General features: G+C 40.4%; 1 protein-coding gene across 2 annotated transcripts in view; it reads left to right on the plus strand.

Moving 5' to 3' along the window:
• The window catches only part of DNAH5 (dynein axonemal heavy chain 5), a 329,281-nt gene that overhangs the window by 170,118 nt on the left and 132,364 nt on the right, over positions 1-26,799 (plus strand). For both annotated transcript variants that reach the window (XM_070774842.1, XM_070774841.1), the window contains exons 42-49: positions 7,272-7,418; positions 10,442-10,683; positions 12,913-13,089; positions 13,554-13,755; positions 15,595-15,737; positions 16,674-16,808; positions 25,447-25,569; positions 25,746-25,959. In XM_070774842.1, coding sequence (XP_070630943.1) covers positions 7,272-7,418; positions 10,442-10,683; positions 12,913-13,089; positions 13,554-13,755; positions 15,595-15,737; positions 16,674-16,808; positions 25,447-25,569; positions 25,746-25,959 — 1,383 coding nt within the window. The remainder of the gene's footprint in view (positions 1-7,271; positions 7,419-10,441; positions 10,684-12,912; positions 13,090-13,553; positions 13,756-15,594; positions 15,738-16,673; positions 16,809-25,446; positions 25,570-25,745; positions 25,960-26,799) is intronic.

Raw genomic sequence — 26,799 nt, forward strand, 5'->3', positions numbered from 1 at the left:
ATTAACATATTTTTATAGGAGGAGACCTCTTAGAGAAGGAAATGGCAACCCACTCCCATATTCTTGTCTGGGAACTCCCATGGACAGAGGAGCCTGGTGGGCCATAGTCCATGGGGTTGCAAAGAGTCAGAGATGACTGAGCATGCACGCAACAGTATTAGAGTTGAATAGCATGGGGTCACAAAAGAGTCAGACATGACTTAGCGACTAAACAGCAGCAGCAGCAGCATGTAAGATACAACTTTTTTGAATATTGGATATGTTTTAGAGGTAACACAGTACATTAATAGACCAGAGGAGAAAAACATTTTTTTCCAGCTTATATTTTAAATTAAAAAAATTTTTTAAAATTTGATTGTGCTGCATGGCATGTGGGATCTTAGTTTCCTAATCAGGGATCAAACTGTGCTCCCTGCATTGGAAGCACAGAGTCCTAACCACTGGACTGCCAGGGAACCCCCATTTTCAGCTTTATTCAAATATTATTTTGACACATATATAAGTTTAAGGTGTGCAGTGTGCTGATTTGATCCATATATATGTTGCAAAATTATTGTCACCATAGCATTAGTTACCACCTCCATCATATCACATAATAACCATTTCTTTTTTGTGATGACAGCATTTAAGATTTATTGATAGTTTCTTAGAAATATTTGAATATTTGTATGATACAGTATTATTAGCTATAATCACCATGCTGATACATTAGGTGCCCAAACTTGCTAATTTTATAACTAGCATTTTGTACCCTTTTCCAATATCTCTCCATGCCCCATCTCCATCCCTTGTAACTACAATTCCACAATCCGTTTCTCTGTTGTTGTTGTTCAGTCACTAAGTCATGTCCAACTCTTTGTGACCCCATGGACTACACAGGTTTCCCTCTCCTTCACTATCTCTGGGATTCCCTAATAGCTCAGTTGGTAAAGAATCTGCCTGCAATGCAGGAGACCCCGGTTAGATTTCTAGGTTGGGAAGATCTGCTGGAGAAGGGATAGGCTACCTACTCCAGTATTCTTGGGCTTCCCTGTGACTCAGCTGGTAAAGAATCCGCCTGCAATGTGGGAGACATGGGTTCGATCCTTGGGTTGGGAAAATCCCCTGGAGAAGGGAAAGGCTACCCACTCCAGTATTCTGGCCTGGAGAATTCCATGGACTGTATAGTCCATGGAGTCGCAAAGAGTCAGACAGCACAGAGCGACTTTCACTTTCACTATCTCCTGGAGCTTGCTCAAACTCATATTCATTGAGTCGGTGATGCATCCAGCCATCTCATCCTCTGTTGTAGCCTTCTCCTCCTGCCTCCAATCTTTCCCAGCATCAGCATCTTTTCCAAAGAGTCATCTCTTTGCATCAGGTAGCCAAAGTATTGGAGCTTCTGCTGAAGCTGTTTCTCTGAGCTTGACTTTTTAGATGCCACATATAAGTGATACCACACAGTATCTGTCTTTCTGTGTCTGAATTATTTCATTTAGCGTGATATCCTCAAAGTCCATCCATGTTTTCACAAATGGCAGGATGTTCTTATATTTTGTGGATGAACAATATTCCATTGCATATGTGTGCCACATCTTCTTTTTTCATTCATTCATGGGCAGACACAAGATTGTTTCTGTATCTTGGATTTTCTGAATTATGCAAACATTTTTTTTAAAGTGATTTCATGGACTGTGTTATATGTTTTCCATATGTTATGCCATTTAGTTTTCAAAATGATCTTGAGATGTGACTACTGTTATCTCCATTTTGGACAAAAAGTCAAGATTCAACTTTAGAAATACTCAACATCAAAAAGATGGTAAATAATGAGACTCTAAGTTAAGGTCAGAGCCCATTAAGGTAAAACCCAGAATTTTCCCAGCATACCATACCATTTTGAAATTATGACTTAATATAAGATGCTCCAGTACTCTTGCCAGGAAAATCCCATGAGCAGAGGAGCCTGGTAGGCTGCAGTCCATGGGGTCACTAAGAGTCGGACATGGCTGAGCGACTTCACTTTCGCTTTTCACTTTCATACATTGGAGAAGGAAATGGCAACCCACTCCAGTGTTCTTGCCTGGGGAACCTCAGGGACGGGGGAGCCTAGTGGGCTGCCGTCTATGGGGTCGCACGGAGTCAGACATGACTGAAGCAACTTAGCAGCAGCAGCAGCAAGATGCTTAATATATGACATATAAGATCCAGGTCTCCCACATTGCGGGTGGATTCTTTACCAGCTGAACCACCAAGGAAGCCCAAGAAGACTGGAGTGGGTAGCCTATCCCTTCTCCAGGAGACCTTCTCAACCCAGGAATCAAACTGGGGTCTTCTGCATTGCAGGCAGATTCTTCACCAGCTGAGCTACCAGGGAAGCCCCAATATAAGATGCTATTGCTAAGTCACTTCAGTCGTGTCCGACTCTGTGCAACCCCATAGATGGCAGCCCACCAGGCTTCCCCATCCCTGGGATTCTCCAGGCAAGAACACTGGAGTGGGTTGCCATTTCCTTCTCCAATGCATGAAAGAGAAAAGTGAAAGTGAAGTCAGTCAGTTGTGTCCGACCCTCAGCGACCCCATGGACTACAGCCTTCCAGGCTCCTCCATCCATGGGATTTTCCAGGCAAGAGTACTGGAGTGGGGTGCCATTGCCTTCTCCGATATAAGATGCTACCTCTCAATAAATATAATTCCAAACCTGATTCTTAAATTCTATGTGCTGAAAAACCACCCTCACTGTAAACTAATTTCCTGCCCCAAATCAGATATTTTTCTTGAGAAGTGAAATCAGTGCACTTAATTTCCAGATGTCCCTAAGCCTTATATCTAAGCCCCTAACCCAGGGTCATCTAAGCATAATGGCTATTGCCTTGTTCACAATTATCCTTGTATTCTCTCGTTCTTATGAAACATTGATGACTTTCTTCTTAAAAGTATTGGCAACAATGGTCATGGCAGATAAGTTCCAAAATTTCACAGAACTTTGGCTGTTAGAATGCACCATGCATTGTCCCACAGGGAAAAGCTGCTTGGCTGGGTTTCTGGTCAGCTTTTGGAGCCTCAGTGCACTGATATTGGCTGCTAGTGATGGTGTGTATTTGTTCTAGGGTCCTGCACATGTTGGATTTAGTCTGTTTCCTCAACCATAGGATGAAGTGAATTCTGTACAATAGGACTCTACGTGGGGGTCATCACACTGAGACAGGATTATACTCTCAGCCAGCACCTACCTCCACTAAAACTGAGATTTCACACCTGCAGGACTTTGTCATGTAATTTTCATGTGTGCTATTAAAATTCTGTTTGGGGATCTTTATATAGCATTAAAATGATGTATTCCCTCTCTTAAACTATGCTTAATAATACTTTTGTTGGTATGAAGCTGCCTTCTCTTAATAAACTACAAATGTGCTGGGTACAGTTACCTGAGCAAAATGAGTTGGGGTGGTGGTGGTTTAGTTGTGTCTGATTCTTGCATTCCCAGAGTGGGTAGCCCACCAGACTCCTCTGTCCATGGGATTTCCCAGACAAGAGTATTGAAGTGGGTTGCCATTTCGTTCTTCAGGGGATCTTCCCGACCCATGGACTGAACCTGGGTCTCCTGCATTGTGGGCAAATTCTTTACCAACTGAGCCACCTGGGAAGCCCCAGTGTCTTAAAATGAGTACTAAATATTAAATGACATAGATATATTATGTATAATATATCTAAACTATGTACTCAATCAATATGGCATCACTGGCTTTGGAGAAGGTCTTTGCAAAAATGAATAAATTATTAGACTACTTGCTGTTTATTGACTCGTTCTTGGTTTTAGTTTGCAATACTTTGGTGCGGTCTCAAAACCCCAATGATCTCAGTTTGTTTCCAAGGCAAGGCATTCAACAACACAGTAATCCAAATCTATGCCCCAACCACTAATGTTGATGAAGCCAAAGTTGAATAGTTCTACAAAGACCTACAAGACTTTCTAGAACTAACACCAAGCAGGCATGAAAGAAAAATTGCCATGTCTTGAAAGAGTTTACAGTGAAGTGAAGTGTCACAGATAATTAGAACTCAGCATAGAAGATTGGATGTGGGGAAGATGTGGACAACTATGGTGTGAGCAGAGGCAAAGGAGATCAGAACCTTTCTAAGGAATTCTAGAAAGACTTACAGAGCAGATGCTACTTCATCTAAGGTTTGAGGGTTAAATAGCAGATGGATAAAAGGTATTCTTAGCAGAATGAATGGGCTGAGTAGACAGAAGGGACTGGTGAAAGCCTGACATACCAGGGGAAGTGCTCTGGTATGGATAAGATGTAATTTGTGTTGTGGGGGTGGGTGAGGGGAGATGCGGAGGGGTAACCAATGCTATTGGTGCCCAGGGCCACCTCCCTTTGACCCTCCCCTGCTACAGATACAACCGTTGGACAGTTTCTCCCCCAAACACCAGTGGTATCTCTGAGTTTGTCAGCCTTATTCCTTTCCAGTTCCTGGGAATTGGCTCAGCCTGGAAGAAGGGATTGGGTGGGATGTTATTTTCCTGAGGCAGCCATACCCTCAACCAATATGGCGGAAAGAGTGGAAGGCAAATGTCCATCTCCTCCTGTCTCCTAGACGGACACTCCGTCTGTGGCCAGCTCACCAACAAGCTCTTTATTGGCTTTCTCTCCTTCTCTGTTTCACTGTCTTTCACCCAAATTCAAACTCCCAGTTCCCCTGTCTTTATCTCAGGCTTTGCTTCTGGAGGAACTCAAATTTGAAGCAAGGGCACAGCATGAGAAGCCTTATAACTTTAGCTGAACTCTTAGATTTTATCCTGTGGGTGATGGGAAGCCGTAGAGCTGAGGAATGGTGTGATTAGCCCTTTGTGCCATGAAGAGCACAGACTGTGGACAGGAGGGGCCGTCTAGGGTTCTCCATAAGGAGGACCTAAGGAGCGGACAGCAAGAAAAGAATGCTTACTCTGGGGCAGAGTCCAGGAAGGTGGAAAGAATTAAGAAGAATCAGTTTAACTAACATTTGAAAAGTCAAGCATTTTTTTTTCCTTACAGTGCTCGTATAAAAATATTATGGGATTTTAAATGAAAATGATACAATTCAACCTACAACAATAATGGAATAATTTGTGATAGTTTCTCTTATATGAGCAACAGACCAAGTCCAGTTTTCATCTATGCTGCTGTCAGACATCTGAAGAGTTTGCTGGCCTTTTGTAAAGTGTGATTAGATTTTTTAAAAAAAGTTTTGCTAGTCTTATGGATATCATTTATTGAAAAACCTGCATTGTGCCAAAGTTGAGCTTCAGCACTGTAAAATATTGCAAATAATTAACCATGACTTTTTCTGATTTTGGAAAAAGAGAATTATCATTTAATTTTCTAGAAAAGTTTTAATTTAACACCTTGACAGTATGCATATCCATGCTTGTGTGCCTGTGTTTGTCAATCTTTCACATAATATGTGACATTTTAGCCTCTATTTTTATGATTTTGCATTTTAAATCTTAAATTTTTTATTGAAATATGGTTGATTTACATATTGTATTAGTTTCAGATGTATACAAAGTGATTCCATTGTATATATATTCTTTTCTAGATTCTCCTCCATTATAGGTTATTTAGTTCAGTTCAGTCACTCAGTCGTGTCTGACTCTTTGCGACCCCATGAACCACAGCACACCAGGCCTTCCTGTCCATCACCAACTCCTGGAGTCCACCCAAACCCATGTCCATAGAGTCAATGATGCCATCCAACCATCTCATCCTCTGTCGTCCTCTTCTCCTCCTGCCCTTAATCCCTCCCAGCATCAGGGTCTTTTCCAATGAGTCAGCTCTTCTCATCAGGTGGCCAAAGTACTAGAATTTTCAGCTTCAACATCATTCTTTCCAAAGAAATCCCAGGGCTGATCTCCTTCAGAATGGACTGGTTGGATCTCCTTGCAGTCCAAGGGACTCTCAAGAGTCTTTTCCAACACCACAGTTCAAAAGCATCAGTTCTTCAGTGCTCAGCCTTCTTCACAGTCCAACTCTCACATCCATACATGACCACTGGAAAAACCATAGCCTTGACTAGACGGACCTTTGTTGGCAAAGTAATGTCTCTGCTTTTTAATATGCTAAGTTGGTCACAACTTTCCTTCCAAGGAGCAAGCGTCTTTTAATTTCATGGCTGCAATCACCATCTGCAGTGATTTTGGAGCCCAGAAAAATAAAGTCAGCCACTGTGTCCACTGTTTCCCCATCTATTTGCCATGAAGTGATAAGATATTAAATGTAGCTCCTTGTTCTATACAGTAGGTCCTTGTTGATTATTACATATATGTATAAATATATGTGTATATTTGAATCCTGAACTCTTAATTTACCCCTCCCTGCCCGTCTCCTTTGGTAACCACAAACTTGTTTTATATGTCTCTGAGTCTATTTCTGTTTTTCAAATAAGTTCACTTGTACCATTTTTTAAGATTCCATGTATAATATACTTTAAATCTTTTTATTTGATTTTTTAAAACTTACTATCTATAGTCTCCTATGTACAGAATTCATCTTACTTGAGAATAGTTTCAGAGTTTGAGAGATTTGCATACCTTTTTTGAAGTTGACCACAGAAAAATAATTCTTGATTTTTGTCACATTAATTTAGCTGATTTTTCCCAAATGAGCAAGACCATATCTCAGCAAATGAAAGCTGTTAATGAGGAGAATCAGGCAGTGAATTTCAGATATAAGATTTAAAGTGTGTGCATGCATGCTTCGTCCTTCAATTGTTTCTGACTCTTTATGATCCCATGGACTGTAGCCCACCAGGCTCCTCTGTCCATGGAATTCTGCAGGCAAGAATACTGGAGTGGGTTGCCATTCCCTTATCCAGAGGATCTTCCTGACCCAGGGATCGAACCCAGGTCTCCTGCATTGTAGGCAGATTCTTTACTGTCTGAGCCATCAGGGACCCACGATTTAACCTAGTAGACCAGAAACCAAAAGATTTTGAGCTGTGACATTTGAAGCACTTCCAGATTACATTAATTCCTTCGTCAATTCCAGCATGGTATCATTTCCCCCCCTTTTGTAACATGCAATTTTCTTTTCCAGATGATAAAAAAGTGCTTTGGTCAATAACATATAATGAGGATAATTATGATAACTTGGGGTGCAGTAAGATATGTATTTTCAATGTAATTTTGTATTTTTCATGTTTTGAATATCTGCTGACAGATAGTACACTGCAAACTGGTGCAGTGTTGTCTAATGATGGTTCATTCTACATGTGAGTTGTTTAAAATCTGGATTTACTTGGTATAGATTGTGGAAAACCACATCGGGAAATGAGGATGAATCCTAAAGCGATTACAGCCCCACAGATGTTCGGTCGGCTTGATGTGGCGACAAATGATTGGACCGATGGGATATTTTCTACTCTTTGGAGGAAAACATTGAGGGCTAAGAAAGGTAGGAGATGAATTACAAGTGTAATTTTTTATTTTTAAATTTTTATTGGAGTAAAGCTGGTTTACCGTTTTGTGTTAGTTTCAGGTGTACAGCAAAGCAAATCAGTTATCCATATACACGTACCAGTTCTTTTTTTAAAAAATTCTTTTCCATATAGGTCATTACAGAGTATTGAGTAGAGCTCCCTGTGCTATACACCAGGTTTTTCTTAGTTATCTATTTTATATATAGCAGTGTGTATGTCCAGCCCAATCTCCCAATGTATCCCTCCTCTCCTCACCTCTGGTAACCATAAGTTTGTTTTCTACATCCATGACTCTAAAGAGAGTATTAGTTTATACTTTTTTTTTTGGTAGCACCACACAGCATGCAAGATCTTAGTTCTCCCACCAAGGATTGAACCTCTATCCCCTGGGGTGAAAGCAAGGAGTTTTAGCCACTGGACCACCATAGTCCCTGAATTACAGCTATAATTTTTGACACGTGCTTCTAAATAAAAGCCTTGGTAGCTATTTAAAATTAGTAGGGGACTTCCTGGTAGTCCAGTGGCTAAGAATCCATCTTCCAATGCAGGGAACACGGGTTCGATCCCTCGTTGGGGAACTAAAAACCCACATACCAGAGGGAAATTGAGCTTGTGGGCCACAACGAAGACCTAACACAGCCAAATAAATAAATATTAAAAAGAAATAAAATTAGTAACATTGTATTTTCTATATAATATCTTATCCAAGACCAAGAAGTCATAAATCAGTATGATATTTGTGAATGTTGAAACACAGAAATGATTGATTAATGTATTTAAAATACCTACCTCTTCCCTTTTTTGGGTTACAAAGGGAATTATTTTCCTTTTGAAAAAATATTTCTATATTCCTGTGATATCTTAGAATGAAATAGCAAAAGCTGTTAAAGAAAACTGATTGTATTAAGTCAAGTGATTTCACCATAACTATTTTCACTGAATATTTAAAAAATGGTACTCATCTCAGTATGGCCTATCTTTAGAAAACCGATTCTCCTGTAAAATCATAGGTGGAAATGAGCTTCTTAGGAAAGAAGATTGTATCAAAAAGAAAGTTTTTGATCATACGTCATTCTCTTTAGATGACATGTGTGTTTGGCTTTAGTTTAAACCAATTCCTTAAAGGCTAGTGGTTCACTCTGAATATTTTCTTACTTAGGGACCCTGCAAACTGAGCCCATTGGTCCCAGAATATAAGTTCAGATGGAGGAGGTGATGATCAGTTCTCCTCTCACTCCTGAATGAGTAGGAGAAAGCACCGTGAAAGCAATTGCAGGGACACAGGAGGATACAGGAGGAGGGCGGAGACATTTGGGTTCACTTCATGAGTCCATGCCTTGGGAAACAGTGTTCTGTTGAAAAACATTTAAGATGACACCACAGATCTTTCTGAGGGAATGTGATTGATCAACCCAATACCAATGGTGAAAGAGAAAAGAAAATGCTTCATTTCTAGTGTATTAGAAACTGCTGCTGTTTTATGGGAATTAAATACACTTTTGTTTCTGACTTATTCTAGTAATCCTGTGTCACACAGATCCAGTGAGCAAATGTTAACTTAGAGACTAGGCACTCAGAGAGGTGTTTTTTGTTTTTTTTTTTAACTCTTTTAAAAAAGGGCAACATACACTTTTACTTTCACAGGGACTCTGGCTATCGGATCACAATTTTCCTTAAACTGCTAGTTGAATAAGCATAATTAGGATTTTCTAAGCATTTCATTTGACTCAGAGTACTGCATAATTGTTACAAATAAAAATTAGAACTACAGACTTGGTCATGGTGCTGGTTTGTAAAAGAGAACTAGTGGTTAAAAAATTAAGAGCAACTGTGAAACCGAATACCTAAATTTACAAGGGCATTTCTGTTGGGTGTTCTGCTTATGCTGCTGTCTTTACCTCCAAATATCTCCTGACCTGACGTTTGTTAGTCTTTGTGCCTAGTGTCCCTCAGAAAGTGCTCTGTTGGGGACACTCATAACCTCTACCTTGTCACACACAAGCTGTCGCTTCTCAGTCTAGTCCCACTCTCAGCAGTGTCTGGCACAGCTGATCACTCCTTCAAACTCTTCCACCACTTGACATCATGGGTACCTTCCTCTACTTCTGCTTCACTGAGAGGTCGGCCAGAGGGAGGAACCAGCGTAGGAGACCCTGGTTCAGACCCAGAAGTCTGAACGTTCAAGTGCCTCTGTTCTCAGACTTCTTATCTATACACTTATGATCTGGATGAAACTTACCCAGTCCGTGGCTCTCAATGCCATCTCTAAGCTGATCTCTACATTTTAATCTCTAGTCTTTGAATTCCCAACTCAACTGCTCTATGGGCTGTCTTGTTGAACATCTCAAACTCAGCCTGGGCCAACCGGAATGGATTCCTGAAGCCCTGCCTGTCTTTCTGACATCACTCACATCCCTTTCTGCCTTCTTGTCTTTCTAACCAGGTTTGACTTCCTGTTGTTCCTGGAGCATGATCCCCTTAGCTTCTACCTACTTCAGGACCTTTGCAACTACTATTGCCACTGCCTGAAAAATCCTAGTTCTACATCTCTTCATCACATTATTCTGCTCCAGAAGTATTTCATGGACTACTTTATCTAAAATGCCCCACCCTCTTATCCTGCTGAATCTTTCTTACATATTTCTTTGTATATTGCTTTGTCATCTCTACCCTTTAGAAAGCAACCTCTGTGATGGGAAGGATGTTGTCTTTTTTATCACCCTATCTCAGGAACAATGCTGATACAGAGAAGGTGCTCAATGAGCATCTTTTCAGGGAACAAATGACTTTTTGTTTTGATTGTGTGCTTTAAACAGCTGCTACATAAAGAACTGGAAGACCCCTATGCAAAGAAATAAGATAATCATTTAGGTCAAAGCTTTATTTAAAAATTAATTAAAATTACATTGTTATGATATTTCTTCAAGCATAGTAGTTATGTATATATGCATATATGTGTCTGTATGCTCTTCCGCCTGCCCTTGGTGGGATGTTTTAGGGGAGCATATCTGGATAGTTCTTGATGGTCCAGTAGACGCCATCTGGATTGAAAATCTGAATTCCGTTTTGGATGATAACAAAACACTAACCCTTGCCAATGGCGATCGGATTCCCATGGCTCCAAACTGCAAGATTGTTTTTGAACCTCATAACATTGACAACGCTTCGCCTGCTACCGTCTCAAGAAATGGGATGGTTTTCATGAGTTCTTCTATCCTTGATTGGAGCCCTATTCTTGAGGTATGATTGGAATCTTTTTTGGTGTAATTAAAGAGGGAAATAGGTCTTTGAGCCTTCCTTTAGAGTGCGCACTGATTTTCTTGCAGACTTCCTGGTGTAATTGCATTTTAATGCTGATGTTTATGGGAGATCCTTGAATGCTCTTGCGACCTTCAGCCCTGGTTGTCCCTTAAAGATTTCTTCAGTGCTCAGGGTTCTTCAGCTCAGGTTGAGGAATCATTGCAAGGCCTAGGTGAATCAATAATCCTACCACACTGTAAATGAATAAGGAAAATTTAAGCAACCGTCTTAGAATATTAACTTGAAGGAGACAATTTATTAAAATTGTATATAAAGAATTTTTACGAGACTCAATGGTAATAATGTTAGTTTTAAGTTTGCACCTGGAAATAATATTTCAGATAATCTCTGTTTAATTCCTGATAAGGTATATTATTTTATTACTACCAGTATATGTTAGATATATTGATTATGGTAAGATTGTAATTGAATGCCTTGCATACTTATATATTTTACTAAATAAATGCCATAACATAAGGCAGAATGCTTACTAAATGAGCCATCAGTACAATCTTTTTTGACACAGTTGGTCAAATTATTATTTTCATTTGAATAAGTTTTTTGGAGATAATTTTGATTAAAAACTTACGAATACATCTTTTAAATTAGGGGATTATAAAGAAAAGTAATTCTGATGTACAGTTGGATATGTCATTAAAAATCCTTCTGAAAATTTCAGATTTCACAATTAAATTATCCATCCTTCAAGGAAAATTTAGAACATGAGTTCTCAACTCTGGCTTTGCAAGAATAATCACCAATGGCATTTCTTTAAAATACAGATAACTGTGTCACATCTCAATCTATCAAATTAGAATCTCTGGGGAGAGAGGTGTTCTAAATGTTTTTTAAAAAGTACCACAGTGGATTCAGGCTTGGTGACCAGGTATACAGCAAACTCCAAGTGAAAATGAATTTGTGATTTTCTCCCAAATACTTCAAATTTACAAAGGCTTTTAGAAAATATTTTTACACAATTAGCTAATGAATATTTATAGTTTGCTATTTATGAAATGAGTTTCTATTATATTCTGTCCATGTTGAGGGTGAATAAGACCTTTATATTAATGCTAATTTGCTTACAAATGGTTAGCAAGAAGCAGGACTCATAAATCTCTGACTGGAAATGTTTAGAGGAGGGCAGGGCAGCTCTGAAAGAGTCATTGGAGGGCTGACAATGGAGAAGTTGTGATCATGAGACTCCATGAACCTCTGTGAGTCATGCTGATTACTTGGCTCTGTGTATAATATTTTCTGCTTCCATCAACTTGAAAGTGCTGTTTTGTTTTTGTCATTGTGCAATCATGTTGAATTCATGAAATTATGGATAACTGAGAATTGCTGTTTTGTTGCTTCTGTTCAGAGTCTCTAAGAATGACCTGATTTCTTGATGCCAAGGGAAATTTCCTCATCTGAAGAAAATATTGTTGTGTGTTAAATGGTATTTTGTTATGAATCACATGCAATTTTCTAATACTGGCTTTCCAACATGACTAAATTCTCCATTTTCCTGAGTATTCTTTGATATTTTTTCTACATTGGTTATTAATTAGATTAGAAGAAGTAAAATTGATATATTTTTGTCTCCCATTTTGAATAATCTGAGAATGGATTTCCTTTGTTTATCTTTTATTCTTCTTTCTTTTTCTAAATTATTTCCATGTATATGTCTCCTCATTTTCTCCGAGCATATTTTAACCAAGAGCTTAAGACTTTTCCTTTTATCTCGACTTCAAGACCTGAGCTTAGGTGTAGTGTAGCTGAACTTACAGATGCTAGAATCAGACTCTGGACGTTTTTTCCAAATGAATTGGACTTCCCAGGTGGCTCACTGGTAAAGAATCCACCTGTAACAGAGTGGGTTTGATCCCTGGGTTGGGGATGGCCTTGACACCTACAAGCTATGGGATCCTGGGCATGTTACTTAAACTTCTTGGGCCTTAGTTTCCTCATCTGTAGAAGGATAATAACCATCCCTATCTCATAGAATTTTTTTGACATTAAATGAGGTCACACATGAAAGAATTTTATCAAGGCCTGGTACAAGTGCAATATAATCATTAGGTATTATTATTGTTAATTGATATTAAAAAACTCTTGTACCTCAACTGGATCATTTTTCTGGTGTGCCAATAAATTTAATGAATGCATTCATCTGAACACTAACAGGGTTTTCTTAAAAAACGTTTGCCTCAAGAAGCTGAAATTCTTCGTCAGCTGTACACCAAGTCATTTCCAGACCTGTATCGCTTCAGTATTCAGAACTTAGAGCATCACATGGAGATGCTGGAGGCCTTTGTGGTCCTGCAAAGCATCAACATGCTCCAGGGCCTCATCCCTCCCAAGGTAAATCCCTCAATTTTCTAGAAATTTCTCCCTTGTTAGCTGAGCCACACTTTGCAGAGTGCAAGACTTGAAATTGATTCTTAGAACCATAGGGGGAGGGGAAGGTTTCAATCATGGACTTCACATATTAATGCTGTGTGTGTGTGTGTGTGTGTGTGTGTGTGTGTGCATTTCTTTTTTTTTAAACAAAGCAAGCACGGTTTGTATTGATCACTTGGGTTCACAGGTTCACAGTCATCTAAAAGGATTCTAAATTTATTTCAGAAACTTGCTTGATATTCCCAGACATCAGTTCTGAATTTGTTCTCCAGTTTTATTCATCTTTTCCTCCTTTTTTTTTTGGGGGGGGCGGGGAGAAAGCTGTTATCCCTTTTAGATCTTTACTGAGATTTTCATTAAGATATCAAAGCCAAGTCTTGGTTTGAGAATGAAGTAATTAAAAGGAAAGTTTCTTGCGCGCACAGGAGCAAGGCGGAGAGGTCACGGCGGAGCACCTAGGCAGACTGTACGTCTTCTCACTGATGTGGAGCGTGGGGGCGGTGCTGGAACCGGACGGCCGGCGCCGCGTGGAGCAGTGGCTGCGCTCCCGGGAGATGCTGGCCCTGGACCTGCCGCCCCTCGAGGGGCCTGACGACTCCATGTTTGACTATTACGTTGGGTCCGATGGTGAGTCCTGGGCTTCTATCCGTCCATCACACGTGGGACCATTTTTTTTTTTTTTTTTCAAATGTCTACTATTTTACCTTTTAGCTCTCTACCTGCTGCTGCTGCTGCTAAGTCGCTTCAGTCGTGTCCGACTCTGTGCGACCCCATAGGCGGCAGCCCACTAGGCGCCTCTGTCCCTGGGATTCTCCAGGCAAGAACACTGGAGTGGGTTGCCATTTCCTTCTCCAATACATGAAAGTAAAAAGTAAAAGTGAAGTCGCTCAGTCGTGTCCGACTCTTTTAGTGACCCCATGGACTGCAGCCTACCAGGCTCCTCCGTCCTTGGGAGTTTCCAGGAAAGAGTACTGGAGTGGGGTGCCATTGCCTTCTCCAGCTCTCTACCTACCTATTTATTGGTCTGTATTTCCAAATGGTAATCAGAACTGTTTGCTGTAAAATTGAAATGGAAATGTTCGTGTGTGATTGAAAGAGAGCCCATGATTTCTTTTTCATATATTTATTTCAGTTGGGTTCCAAATGCACATTTTCTTGTTGCTAAATATATTGTGTGCTGAACTTTTAATGAGTTAAAAACAAATTAAAAAAATCCCCAAGTCAGATGCATTTCAGCTATTCATTTGATATAATCAGCAACTTTTGTAAAAATTACAGTGTGAAGTATATTTTTATCAAATAGGTGTGAATATTCATAAATATGTGTTAAATTTATTTATGTGCCTACATATTTATAAAGTACATATATACACATATATGTACTACATTTATATGGAATATTTGTATATGGCATTCTCAGTTCAGTTCAGTTCAGTTGCTCAGTCGTGTCCGACTCTTTGCGACCCCATGAATCGCAGCACGCCAGGCCTCCCTGTCCATCACCAACTCCTAGAGTTCACTCAAACTCACGTCCATCGAGTCAGTGATGCCGTTCAGCCATCTCATCCTCTGTCATCCCCTTCTCCTCCTGCCCTCAATCCCTCCCGGCATCAGAGTCTTTTCCAATGAGTCAACTCTTTGCATGAGGTGGCCAAAGTACTGGAGTTTCAGCTTTAGCATCATTCCTTCCAAAGAACACCCAGGACTGATCTCCTTTAGAATGGACTGATTGGATCTCCTTTCAGTCCAAGGGACTCTCAAGAGTCTTCTCCAACAATGTTTTATTTTTGGTTTTACAATTAGAAAAGTATGTAATGAAAAATGATTTTAGGTACATACTGCTATCACTGTCCTGATTTTTACAAACACTTTATGTTATTAAAAACCTCTTGTGCATCTGTTGGATAGCAAAGAGGGATGTCAAACCAGTCAATCCTAAAGGAAATCGGTCATGAGTAGTCATTGGAAAAACTGATGCTGAAGCTCCAATACTTTGGCCACCTGATGCGAAGAGCTGACTCATTGGAAAAGACCCCGATGTTGGGAAAGATTGAAGGCAGGAGGAGAAGGGGACAACAGAGGATGAGATGGCTGAATGGCATCACCAACTCGATAGACATGAGTTTGGGCGAGCTCAGGGAGATGGTCATGGACAGGGAAGCCTGGAGTGCTGCAGTCCACAGGGTTGAAGAGTCAGGCGCGACTTATTGACTGAACAACAAGAACATATTTAAAAAGAGAATTCCAAGATAACTCCTCTATTACCACTTTTGAATAGCTCCTTTGGGAATTTTGACTCAGTGAACACATACTTAAATACTTAGATGTCTGAATTTAATGATTTTTATTTTTTGAGGAGCTTTTGGAAGATGGCTTCATGAGATGTCAAAAATGTCTGCTCTTTATAATTAGGAATTAAATTATTAATAGAAATATGAAGATGTAAGTGTTCTCTGTTCATCTCAGGCAAATGGATGCACTGGAACACATGTACTGAGGAATATGTCTATCCATCTAACACCACCCCAGAATATGGCTCCATCCTGGTGCCAAATGTTGACAACGTGAGAACCGACTTCTTAATTAAAACCATTGCTAAACAGGGCAAGGTATGGCACTTTCAGTTTTATTTAAAATGACACATTTGGAAATGTCACTTGAAAACATGGAGCGTCTTGCATGCATTTTAGAATGCTTTATATTGCTGTTTACAATAAATAAAAATATTACCCAAGTTAGTATACTACTTCTTTTATTATTCCTCAGTAACAATATTAGGGACTTTCCAGGTGACTCAGTGGTAAGGAATTCACCTGGCAATGTAGGAGATGCAAGAGACTTGGGTTGGATCCCTGGGTTGGAAGATCCCCTGGAGAAGAAAATGGCAACCCACTCCAGTATTCTTGCCTGGAAAATTCCATGGACAGAGGAGCCCGGTGGGCTACAGTCCATGGGGTTGCAAAGAGTCGGAGATGACTGAGCATGTATGTAGCAATATTGGAGTTGAATAGCTTTAATTCATAATTAATTTTTTCTCATATATATATATATAGAGAGAGAGAGAATGTGAGTTTTCACTTGTTTTTCCAAAGAGAAATCCTCTCTTTTAGTTATTGTACTATTTTGCCAGGGCTGCTGTAACAAAATGCCACAGCCTTGTGGCTTAATCAGTGCACATTTCTTTCTGTACGGTTCTGGAGGCTTGAAGTTCAGGATGAAGGTGTTGGCTGGTTTAGTTTTTCTGGGGACCTCTCTTTCCTGGCTTCTGGGTGGCTGTCTTCTCACTGTGTCCTCCCTCGTCTCTGTGTGTGCATGCCTGTTGTTTCTCTGTGTATTACAATGTCTTCTTCTAAGGGTACCCGTTAGATTGACAAGAGCACACCTTAATAGTCTCATTTTAGCATAATCATCTTTTTCAAGAATCTGTCTCCAGACACAGTCACCTTCTGAAGTACTGGGAGTTAGGGCGTCCTCATATCCACAGCTGAGCCCATGACAGTCATCTTATTGTATTTCTTTTATTTCTTTCTCAATTTCTACTGTAGGCCGTGCTGTTAATTGGTGAACAAGGAACAGCCAAGACAGTCATAATCAAAGGATTTATGTCGAAATATGATCCTGAAAGCCATGTGATCAAGAGTCTGAACTTTTCTTCTGCAACCACCCCACTAATGTTTCAGGTACTGGCTCTTGGGTGCTGCTAACTGAGCCCAGGTTTATGATGAGCTTTGGAGGCTTAAATCTCACGACTGTTCTGATGTACCCACTGAACTTCACCTGCAGTTTCACAGCCATTGTAAATCCTCTACTTATGTTTTCCAGTATCTCTATTATTCAGATTGAAGAGTTCCTGTGACCCCTTAGTTTTGAAAATTCACTAGAATGACTCACAGAATTCAGGAAAATGTTATGCTTATGATTGTGGTTTTATTATAAAAGATATGAATTGGGATCTGACAAAAGAAGAGATGCATAGGAAAAGGTTTGGGAGGGTCTCGAATGTGAACCTTCTTTGTCACAGGATGTATTTACTCTCCAGGCACATCTGTGTACCTCACCAACCAGGATGCTCACCTGAGCCTCGGTGAACAGAGCAGAGGTTTTATTAAAGTCTTATTACAGAAGTATGATCAGTTGGCTATGTGATTGAAGTCAATCTCCAAGCCCCTTCCCCCTGGGAGATGAGCTGATATGACATGGTTTAAAGCCCTAACACTCTAATCATATGGTTAGTCTTTCTGGCATAAGTGGTCTGAAAGACCCACCATTAGTAACAAAGACATCCTTTTTATTCAGGAAATTCCAAGAATTTAGACTCCCACCTAGGGACCAGGACAAAGGCTAGCCACATTCCGTAGTATATGGCAGGGAGTCGGCACATATTTTTACCAGTACCTCTTGGTGGTATTGGGGCTTCCCAGGTGGCGCTAGTGTTAAAGGATCCACCTACCAATGTGGGAGACTCAAGAGACACAGGTTCAGTTCCTGGGTCGGAAAGATCCCGTGGTCGGAAATGGCAACCTACTTCAGTATTCTTGCCTGGGAAATCGCATGGACAGAGGAGTCTGGTGGGCTACAAAGTCTGTGGGGTCACACTGAGTCAGACATGACTGAGCTGGTATCTTTCTTGGTAATATTTACCCCTCTCAGGTGGTAAAGACCTGTGTTTTATATGTCTATAACATGAAATACTTATTCATTTCCTGGAAAAGGGCACACATAATCTAGAAAACATCCTGTTTATTAATATAAAATTCATAAACCATGTAATAAATTTCTAGAAGCATTACCATACTGAGGTATAATAATCAGAAGAGTAATAAAGCAGATTTTCAAAGTATTAGCATCTCTTCTCTAGGAGTTCAATTGTTGGATTTACAGCTAATAACCTTTAACCCAGATCCTTCCTATCCTTCAGTAAGAAGGGGGTCTCAGCACTTCACTGTTTATTTTTCTGTTCAGAGGCATCTTGGGGTCATCTGCTCTGTTTAGGGCCTGTTTTGACTGCTGAGCATCAGGGCTTCCTAGTAAGCTAGACTCATTAGTTTTAGAAAGCTTTCAATTAGCCCAACTGCTGTAATTAACTTGCTCATGATAATTTTCAGCCATTCATGCTAAACAAGGGGTGATGGAGCTGAGAGCATTTGTCTCCCATTTACTTGGCTCCAAACCAAATTGAAATTGTAGATGAGAAAATAGATATTGTTCATCCCTCTCGTGTTACCACAATGGCACATGTATCAGGGACCCATGTCTGTTGCTGGACAGATTGTTTTCTTCTGAGCTTCCTTTGTTTTCACCATAGGGTCACTTTCACATGTTTTATCCGTAGGAGGACAGGCTCTATGTCCTTTTCTGCTAGGGACTGTCCAGTTAACTTCTGTTGTCTCAGATAAATAATGAATAGCATCCGCCTCACTAACCAATGTATGAAATCTGAGCAAAAATTACATGGTCACCCTATTTTTAGCTAAGGAATTCAGTTAGTCTTTGAAGAGAGATGATTCTTTTTCTTTCTCAAACAAATATTAATATTTTTGCAAGCAATTCACACATATCTTTAAAAATGTGAGTAATACAGAAAGTAAGAAGAAAGTGAAAATTTCTTGAGGGAATTTCTGAAAAGATTTGTTTCTTTAAAAAATAATCTTAAAGTGTTTTGAATGCAACAGCCATCTTATAAATGCTGACATAGCAATAAGTTTTGGTTTTTAAAAATGAGAATTCTAGGGCTTCCCTGGTGGTTCAGTGGTTAGGAGAGTGCCTTGCTATGCAGGGGAAAGTGAAAGTTGCTCAGTCGTACTGACTCTTTGCGACCCTATGGACTATACAATCCATGGGAGTTTCCTGGTCAGAATACTGGAGTGGGTTGCCGTTCCCTTCTCCAGGGGATCTTCCCAACCCAGGGATCAAACCCAGGTCTCCTGCATTGGAGGTGGATTCTTTACCAGCTGAGCCACCATTCACTGGACACCAGTTCAATCCCTGGTCTGGGAAGACCCCACATGTTGCTTAGAATGGCTTTCCTCAACTCCATGCCTGTCTATCTGGATGACTGACCATCTGGTTTTTATGGCTAAAATGGCACTGTCCAACTGGGGTTCACCCAAACATCCCATGTGTGTGTGAGCTGGACAGACTACAAGGTCAGAATCTTTGTTTTGGTGCCACTGATGGCTTAAGGTGATGTCATCATGACTATCATTCTGCTATTTCAGAGTCAAGTTGTCGTCTATTCTTAGAGAACAGCATACATCCCATAGTCCAGGCCCTTCCTAGAGATTTTAACTTTTTACCAATAAGCCAGGTTGAAAGAAGTGATTTTTATGGGCGATCATCCATCTAAGTCAATATTTTACAAATGGTGTTTGATTAATACTAATCTTGGGGTTTCCCTAGTCACTCAGTGGTAAAGAATTCACCTGCTAATGCAGGAGATTCAGGTTTGATCCCTGGGTCAGGAAGCTACCCCAGAGAGGGAAACTGCAACCCAATCCAGTATGCTTGCCTGGGAAGTACCATGGACAGAGGAACCTGGCAGGCTACAATCCATGGGGTTGCAAAAAATCGGACACAGCTTAGAGACTAGACAACAACAATACTAATTCTGAGAGTTTTATTTATTTATTTTTTGGCTCATAAATGGATACTTTAGGGATGTAAATAAGAATCTCTTAATGAGCACTGTAAATCAGTCTGAGAGGAGCATTATTTTATGGTATGTGGTTTTTTTTTTGTTGTTGTTGTTAACTGAATATGAATGAATGAAGACCATGATGGGCAGGAACAAAGACTGAAAAGGCATATTTAGAAACGTGTCTGGAGAAGTGAGCAGGGAGCATCATGGTGTTCCTTGTAAGCCACTAATAAGGAATCATGGGGATACTGAGCAGGATTGCATCACCACTTAGAAAGTTCATTCTGGCTGCTAATGGGAAAGATAGGGCTGTATTCAGAGAGACTCAAGAGGAGATGGTTATAGGATGCATTCAAATTGGGGCTGAGAAGCAGAACGGACAGGACTTGTTTTTGATTGAGTGGATATTGTTGGAAGAGAGGGATAGGAGAGAGAGGAAAAAATTAAAGATGACTCCCGAGTTTCTTATCTTTATTGATCTATGTGTCAAATATTTACTGATAAATATATCATACCAGACACCTTTATAGACACCCAGGAGGCAGTGATGAATAAGATAAACAAGGTGCCTGCACTCCTTTTATTCTAGTGGATGAGACAGACAATATTCCAGTAAATGAATATACCCATTTGATTTTATTAACTGGACTGGGCTTTTATATCACCAGAAGGATGGATGAAGTGGGACAGTAGGTCAAGGAGACCAGGGATTAGGTGGATGGCACAATATTGCAAATATGTTCAGTAACTGATTTCTTTGGGAAACAGCAGAGTCTAGACAAAATTGTAAATCATTCACTAGAGACATTGTCTATAACTTATAAAAAAGTTTCCAGGCCTGACTGGGGGCAGGGTGGGTAATTTACAAGGCTGTGACATTCACTCATTCATATGAGAAAAACAAACAACTGATTTAGAGCATATCATTGTCCAGAGAGGAGGAGATACAGTAAAAAGCAATATTTAAATTATAATAGAACTTAACCACTTTGGAGGGGCTTCCTAGGTGGTGCTAGTGGTAAAGAACCCACCTGCCAATGCAGGAGATGTAAGACGCTTGGGTTCGATCCCAGGGTCGAGAAGATCCCCTGGAGGAAGGCATGGTAACCCACCCACTGTAGTCCATCAGGCTCCTTTGTCCAAGGAGAATTTCATGGACAGAGGAGCCTGGTGGGTTACAGTCCAGGGCTCACAGAGTTGGACATGACTGAGTGACTAACACACATACATCCCTTCTTTATTGGATTTCCTTCCCATTTAGGTCACCACAGAGCACTGAGTAGAGTTCTCTGTGCTATACAGTAGGTTCTCATTAGCTATCCATTTTATACACAGTTGTGTATATATGTCAGTCCCAATCTCCCAACTCATCCCATCTCCCCTTTCCGCATTGGTATCTGTACATTTGTTCTCTACAGAGATGCTTCTGTTTATTCCTACAGATTTAGTTTTGTCTTTTGGTGCCGACGTGGATGATACTATCCCAACCTCCATTATACAAAGGGTCCAGCCCTGTTCAGAATCTCCTTATAATCACAGCCAAAGCTAAACAAGGGGACTTCCCTGGTGGTCAGTCCAGCGATGAGGAATCCCCCTTCCAATGCAGGGGACACGGGTGTAATCCCTGGTCATGGAACTAAGATCCCATATTCTCTGGGGCAACTAAGCCCATGTGCTCTAACTACTGACCCTGCGCTCTAGAGTCCACACTCCACAACTAGAAAAAGCCTGCCATTCACAACGAAGAGCCCGCTCACAATGAAGACCCAGTGCAACCAAAAAAAAAAAAAAAAAAGCTAAACAGGGCTACTGAGAAGAGGCTTCTCAGATCTGTGCTCTGAGCTCCACAGGCTTCCATGATCTGAAGACCGTTGTCTCCTCATTCAGAAGTCTGCCCACTGGTGTCTGTGCGTGCTCAGTCGCTTCAGTCGTGTCTGACTCTTTGCCACCCCATGGGATGTAGCCCTCCAGGCTCCTCTGCCCATGGGATTCCCCAGGCAGGAATACTGGAGTGGAGAATACTGCCATTTCCTCCTCCAAACTGGTATCTGTAGCCTGACATGATCTGTTTTGGGGCAGATGCAGTCACAATAAATCACTCCTCTCCCCTCAGAAAGTGGAGGACAACACCCTCTTTTTGCTACATTCTAAGCTCAGATGGTACAGGAGGGAACTGCACTCTGCTCTATAAAAAAATGTCCTAGCAATGTGGAAAGGAACATTAAAACTGATGGAAGGGGTGTTGGAAGGGGGTAATGGGGACACTGGGGAAGAATCCCAGACTACTGACTATAGCATTACCATTTGCATGGAATGTAGTTTGGAAATCAATCAGTTATTCAAATGTATGTGCTCAGTAAGCTGAATCAGCACCGCAGAGAAAACAGAAAGGGCTTCATGGTTCTCGTGCTCTAGAATCTCAGTCTTAAAGATCTCATTTCTTTCCCACTGATTCATGGTTTAAGTCATGTTAAAGATAAAACACAGGGACTTCCCTGCTCGTCCAGTGGTTAAGACTTTGCCTTCCAATGCAGGGAGTATGGGTTTGATCCCTGGCTGGGGAGCTTAAGATCACAGATGCCTTGGGGCCAAAAAACATAAGACATAAAACAGAAGCAATATTGCATCAAATTCAATAAGAACTTTAAAAATGGTCCATATAAAAAAAACTTAATAAATAAATAAAGATAATGTATAAGAGAAACTGGAGGTATATTGAGGTAAAATGCATTCTCCACTTATCCAAAAAATAGTTTCCTTATTGTATGATGAAGAACTAATCAGTTAAAATGACTGTAACAATCTTTCAAGATATTAAGTTGGTGCAAAAGTAATTGCAGTTTTTGCATTGTTGAAATTTGCCATTTACTATTGGGATGCATCCTTAAATAAATGTGGTTATGTTATACATCATTTTAATGCACACTTCTCACTTTATGTTTTTTTGCTAATGACTTATTGCTGTTTATTTTATATTTATTGTAGACTAGGGAAATGATGTTAAACTAAAAGCAAATTCAAGTGACTTTCTTATTCAAGTTCAAAATGGGTTGTAAAGCAGTGGAGACAACTGGCAACATCAACAGTGCATTCGGGCAAGGAACTGCTAACAGACAGACAGTGCGGTGGTGGTTCAAGAAGTTTTGCAAAGGAGATGAGAGCCTTGAAGATGAGGAGCATAGCGGCCATCCATTGGAAGGAGACAACCACCAATTAAGAGAAATCATCAGAGCTGATCCTCTTACAACTACATGAGAAGTTGCTGAAGAACTCAGCGCTGACCATCCTGCAGTCATTTGGCATTTGAAGCAAATTGGAAAGGTGAAAAAGCTTGATAAGTGAGTGTTTCATGACCTGACCGCAAATAAAAAAAAATCATTCTGAAGTGTCATCTTCTCTTATTCTACTCAACAACAGTGAACCATTTTTCAATCAGATTGTGATGTGTGATGAAAAGTGGATTTTATTCGACAACTGACAATGACCAGCTCAGTGGTTGGACTGAGAAGCTCCAGAGCACTTCCCAAAGCCAAACTTGTACCGAAAAATGGTCATGGTCACTGTTAGGTGGTCTGCTGCCAGTCTGATCCCCTACAGCTTTCTGAATCCCCAAGAAACCATTACATTTGAGAAGTATGCTCAGCAAATCGATGAGATGCAGTGAGAATGGCAAGTCCTGCAGCCAGCACTGGTCAGCAGAATGGGCCCAATTCTTCTCCACAACAACGCCAACCACACGTCACACAACCAATGCTTCAAAAGTTGAACACATTGGGCTGCAAAATTTTGCCCCATCCCGCGTATTCACCTAATCTCTCACCAACTGACCACCTAAAAAAAAAATAGTATCTTGAAGTATCTTGACAAACATCTTGACAACTTTTTGCAGGGGAAATGCTTCCACAACCAGCAGGAGGCAGAAAATGCTTTCCAAGAGCTTGTCTAATCCCAAAGTACAGACTTTTACCCTACATGAATAAACCAACTTATTTCTCATTGGCAAAAGTGTGTTGATTGTAATGGTTCCTATTTTGATTAATTCAGATGTGTTTGAGCCTAATTATAATGAGTTAAAGGAGAAGGCAATGGCACCCCACTCCAGTACTCTTGCCTGGAAAATCCCATGGATGGAGGAGCCTTGTGGGCTGCAGTCCATGGGGTCGCTAAGAGTCGGACATGACTGAGCAACTTCACCTCACTTCTCTATAATGAGTTAAAATTCACCATCTGAAACCGCAATTAGATTTGCACCAACCTAATACATCCATGAAATTAGGCCAAGAGAGAAAGGAAAACTTATACAACTGTCCTTGTAAAACTCTCCAGTTTAGCCATTTCAAGTTGTAAGTTTCCATCATCATTTTAATACATAATACCAAGGATATGAAAAAATTTCACCATTTTTAAATGGAAAGGTACATAAATATATCACACTCCATCCAATTACAACACAAATTTCCCATGACAATACAATGGCAAGAAGAATTTCATATCCCCTAACATAAAACCATTTAAAGTAATGTACTAGGCTACATTTAGCTCTCCTTTTCAATGAATTTAAGTGGATAAAGCAATTAATAATCTCTTGACAACTCCCTATGGCAGGTTAGATTCTTCCAGATAGTCTCTTGTCCATTGATAAGAACTCATAGGGACATGAAGATTTTATGTCTTGGGGGGGTCTTCTAAGAGCTAAAAACCAAGGATGGAACAAGTGAGGCAACATGGAGTAATAGCCACATACCTACACTTTCTTCCTCTTCATTATGACCCTAGTGTCTTTGAAATAGCAGGACATTACTAGTAAGCTATAAGAAAGCTAAATTGTCAAAAGCAAAAACAAAGGAGGGAGAAAAATTCAATAGTTTGTGAACCTAGAAGCTGAGATTTCTTCCTGAATTTGGAATTGCTGCCTGTTGAATAGTCACTGAAAACCGTATCTTTGGATTGGTGTCTCCAACTGCACCTCCCCACTTAGATGACCTAGAACATAACAACATCAGCATATCCAAACATAGACATCTCTTCCTCATCACACAGTCTGCACCCATTCCTAGGTGCTCATCGCTGGGATTAACACCAGCTGCCTAGCTGCCTCATCCAAATATTTGAATGCTTGCAGGCATTTCTGAGTTGCTAGTCATGTCTGACTCTGTGTGACCCTATGGACTGTAGCCTACCAGCCTCCTCTGTCCATGGGGACTCTCCAGGCAAGAATACTTGAGTGAGTTGCCATGTCCTCCTCCAAGGGATCTTCCCAACCCAGGGATCAAACCCGGGTCTCCTGCATTGCATGCAGATTCTTTACCTTCTGAGTCACAAGGGAAGCCTGGATATATGTATCTGTGTAGCTAATTCACTTTTCTGTGCAGTAGAAACCAATGCAACATTGTAAAGCAAATATACTGCAATAAAAATGAAAAAAAATAGAAGTCTCATCTAAAAATTTACATTGATTACCACTTTATTTACCTCTAAATAAAACCGATTTTCAAAGGTTATAAATGAATGTTATGCAAGAAAATTTAGGTACCTCATTCTCTGTTTTCCAGAATTAGGGACATTTTGGGGTTTTTATGAGTAATTTCTATCATTTCAAACATTTCTGGAATTTTAAAATAATCGACCGTGTCTTAGGGGATATTTTCACAGATGTTTCTGTTGACCTTTTCATTTAACAGAGGACAATAGAGAGCTATGTGGATAAACGCATGGGCACCACATATGGCCCTCCAGCAGGAAAGAAGATGACTATCTTCATTGATGATGTGAATATGCCAGTAATCAATGAGTGGGGAGACCAGGTATATCAATCCTGTTGGGCATCTTATTTGCTTAGTTCATCATTGATTTATTTTTTGATGAGTAAATGGTTTTCTGTTTTTTTCAACTTGCAATTCCTGAATTCCAATTAAGTCCGTTATTTAGATCCTGGGATATAAAGGAATGACCTTTTAATTCTGAAAGTTGTCTTTCTTAGGTTACTAATGAGATAGTACGACAGCTGCTGGAACAGAATGGATTTTATAATCTAGAGAAGCCTGGGGAGTTTACCAGCATTGTGGACATCCAGTTTTTAGCAGCTATGATCCATCCTGGGGGTGGACGCAATGATATACCACAGCGACTCAAGAGGCAGTTCTCGATATTTAACTGCACGCTACCCTCTGATGCTTCTGTGGACAAGATCTTTGGTAAAATGAATGTCAGTGGGGCGTGGAAGGGGAGAATCCCTGCTTGGGTTGCAATGAGAAAATATCCACCCAGAGGTCCACACAGAGGGGAGCACTGAGTGGTTCCCTAGTCTGCTGTCTTTATCACTTTCAAGAGTGTATTTTGTTTGTAAAAGCATTTTTATGTATTTGTTGAGTTGGGTGTCAAGGTAGATCTTTTATACCTATGTATTTCTTTTTGAAAGATATAATTTTATTTATTTACTTTTGGCTGTGCTAGTTCTTTGATGCTTCTCAGGCTCTTTAGTTGAGGAGAGCTTGGGCTATTTTTGTTGCCGTGTGTAGGCTTCTCATTGCGGTGGCTTCTCTTATTACAGAGCACGGGCTCTAGGGTGAGTGGACTCTCGGGTGAGTGGGCTTCAGTAGCTGTGGTTCCTGAGCTCTGGAGCACAGACTCAATAGTTGTGACATATGGGCTTAGTTGCTCCAGGGCGTGTGAGATCTCCCTAGACCAGGGATTGAGCCCATGTCTCCTGCATTGGCAGGAGGATACTTTACCACTGAGCCACCAGGGAAGCCCCTACCTATGTATTTCTTTAAGATATTGTTGCTAGCTTCTTAAGCCAGGAAGTTAAATATTAAGTGGTCTTAGACATGATGAGATGCCTTCCTCATGGGTACATGTATTTCAGGTCTGGATTGATACAATTCCACACCAGCAGTTTATGTAGCTGATACCTAACCACCCCATGTAATGATTTTAGCCTAAGAAATATCAATAATATCTCTCAGGATGGGGATTAGCCAGAGTCTGATCCTCAGAGTAATTTATAGGGTTGTAAATAAATTATTGATTGATTA

This window comes from Bos indicus, chromosome 20 (genome assembly GCF_029378745.1).
Source record: "Bos indicus isolate NIAB-ARS_2022 breed Sahiwal x Tharparkar chromosome 20, NIAB-ARS_B.indTharparkar_mat_pri_1.0, whole genome shotgun sequence".
NCBI lineage: Eukaryota > Metazoa > Chordata > Mammalia > Artiodactyla > Bovidae > Bos > Bos indicus.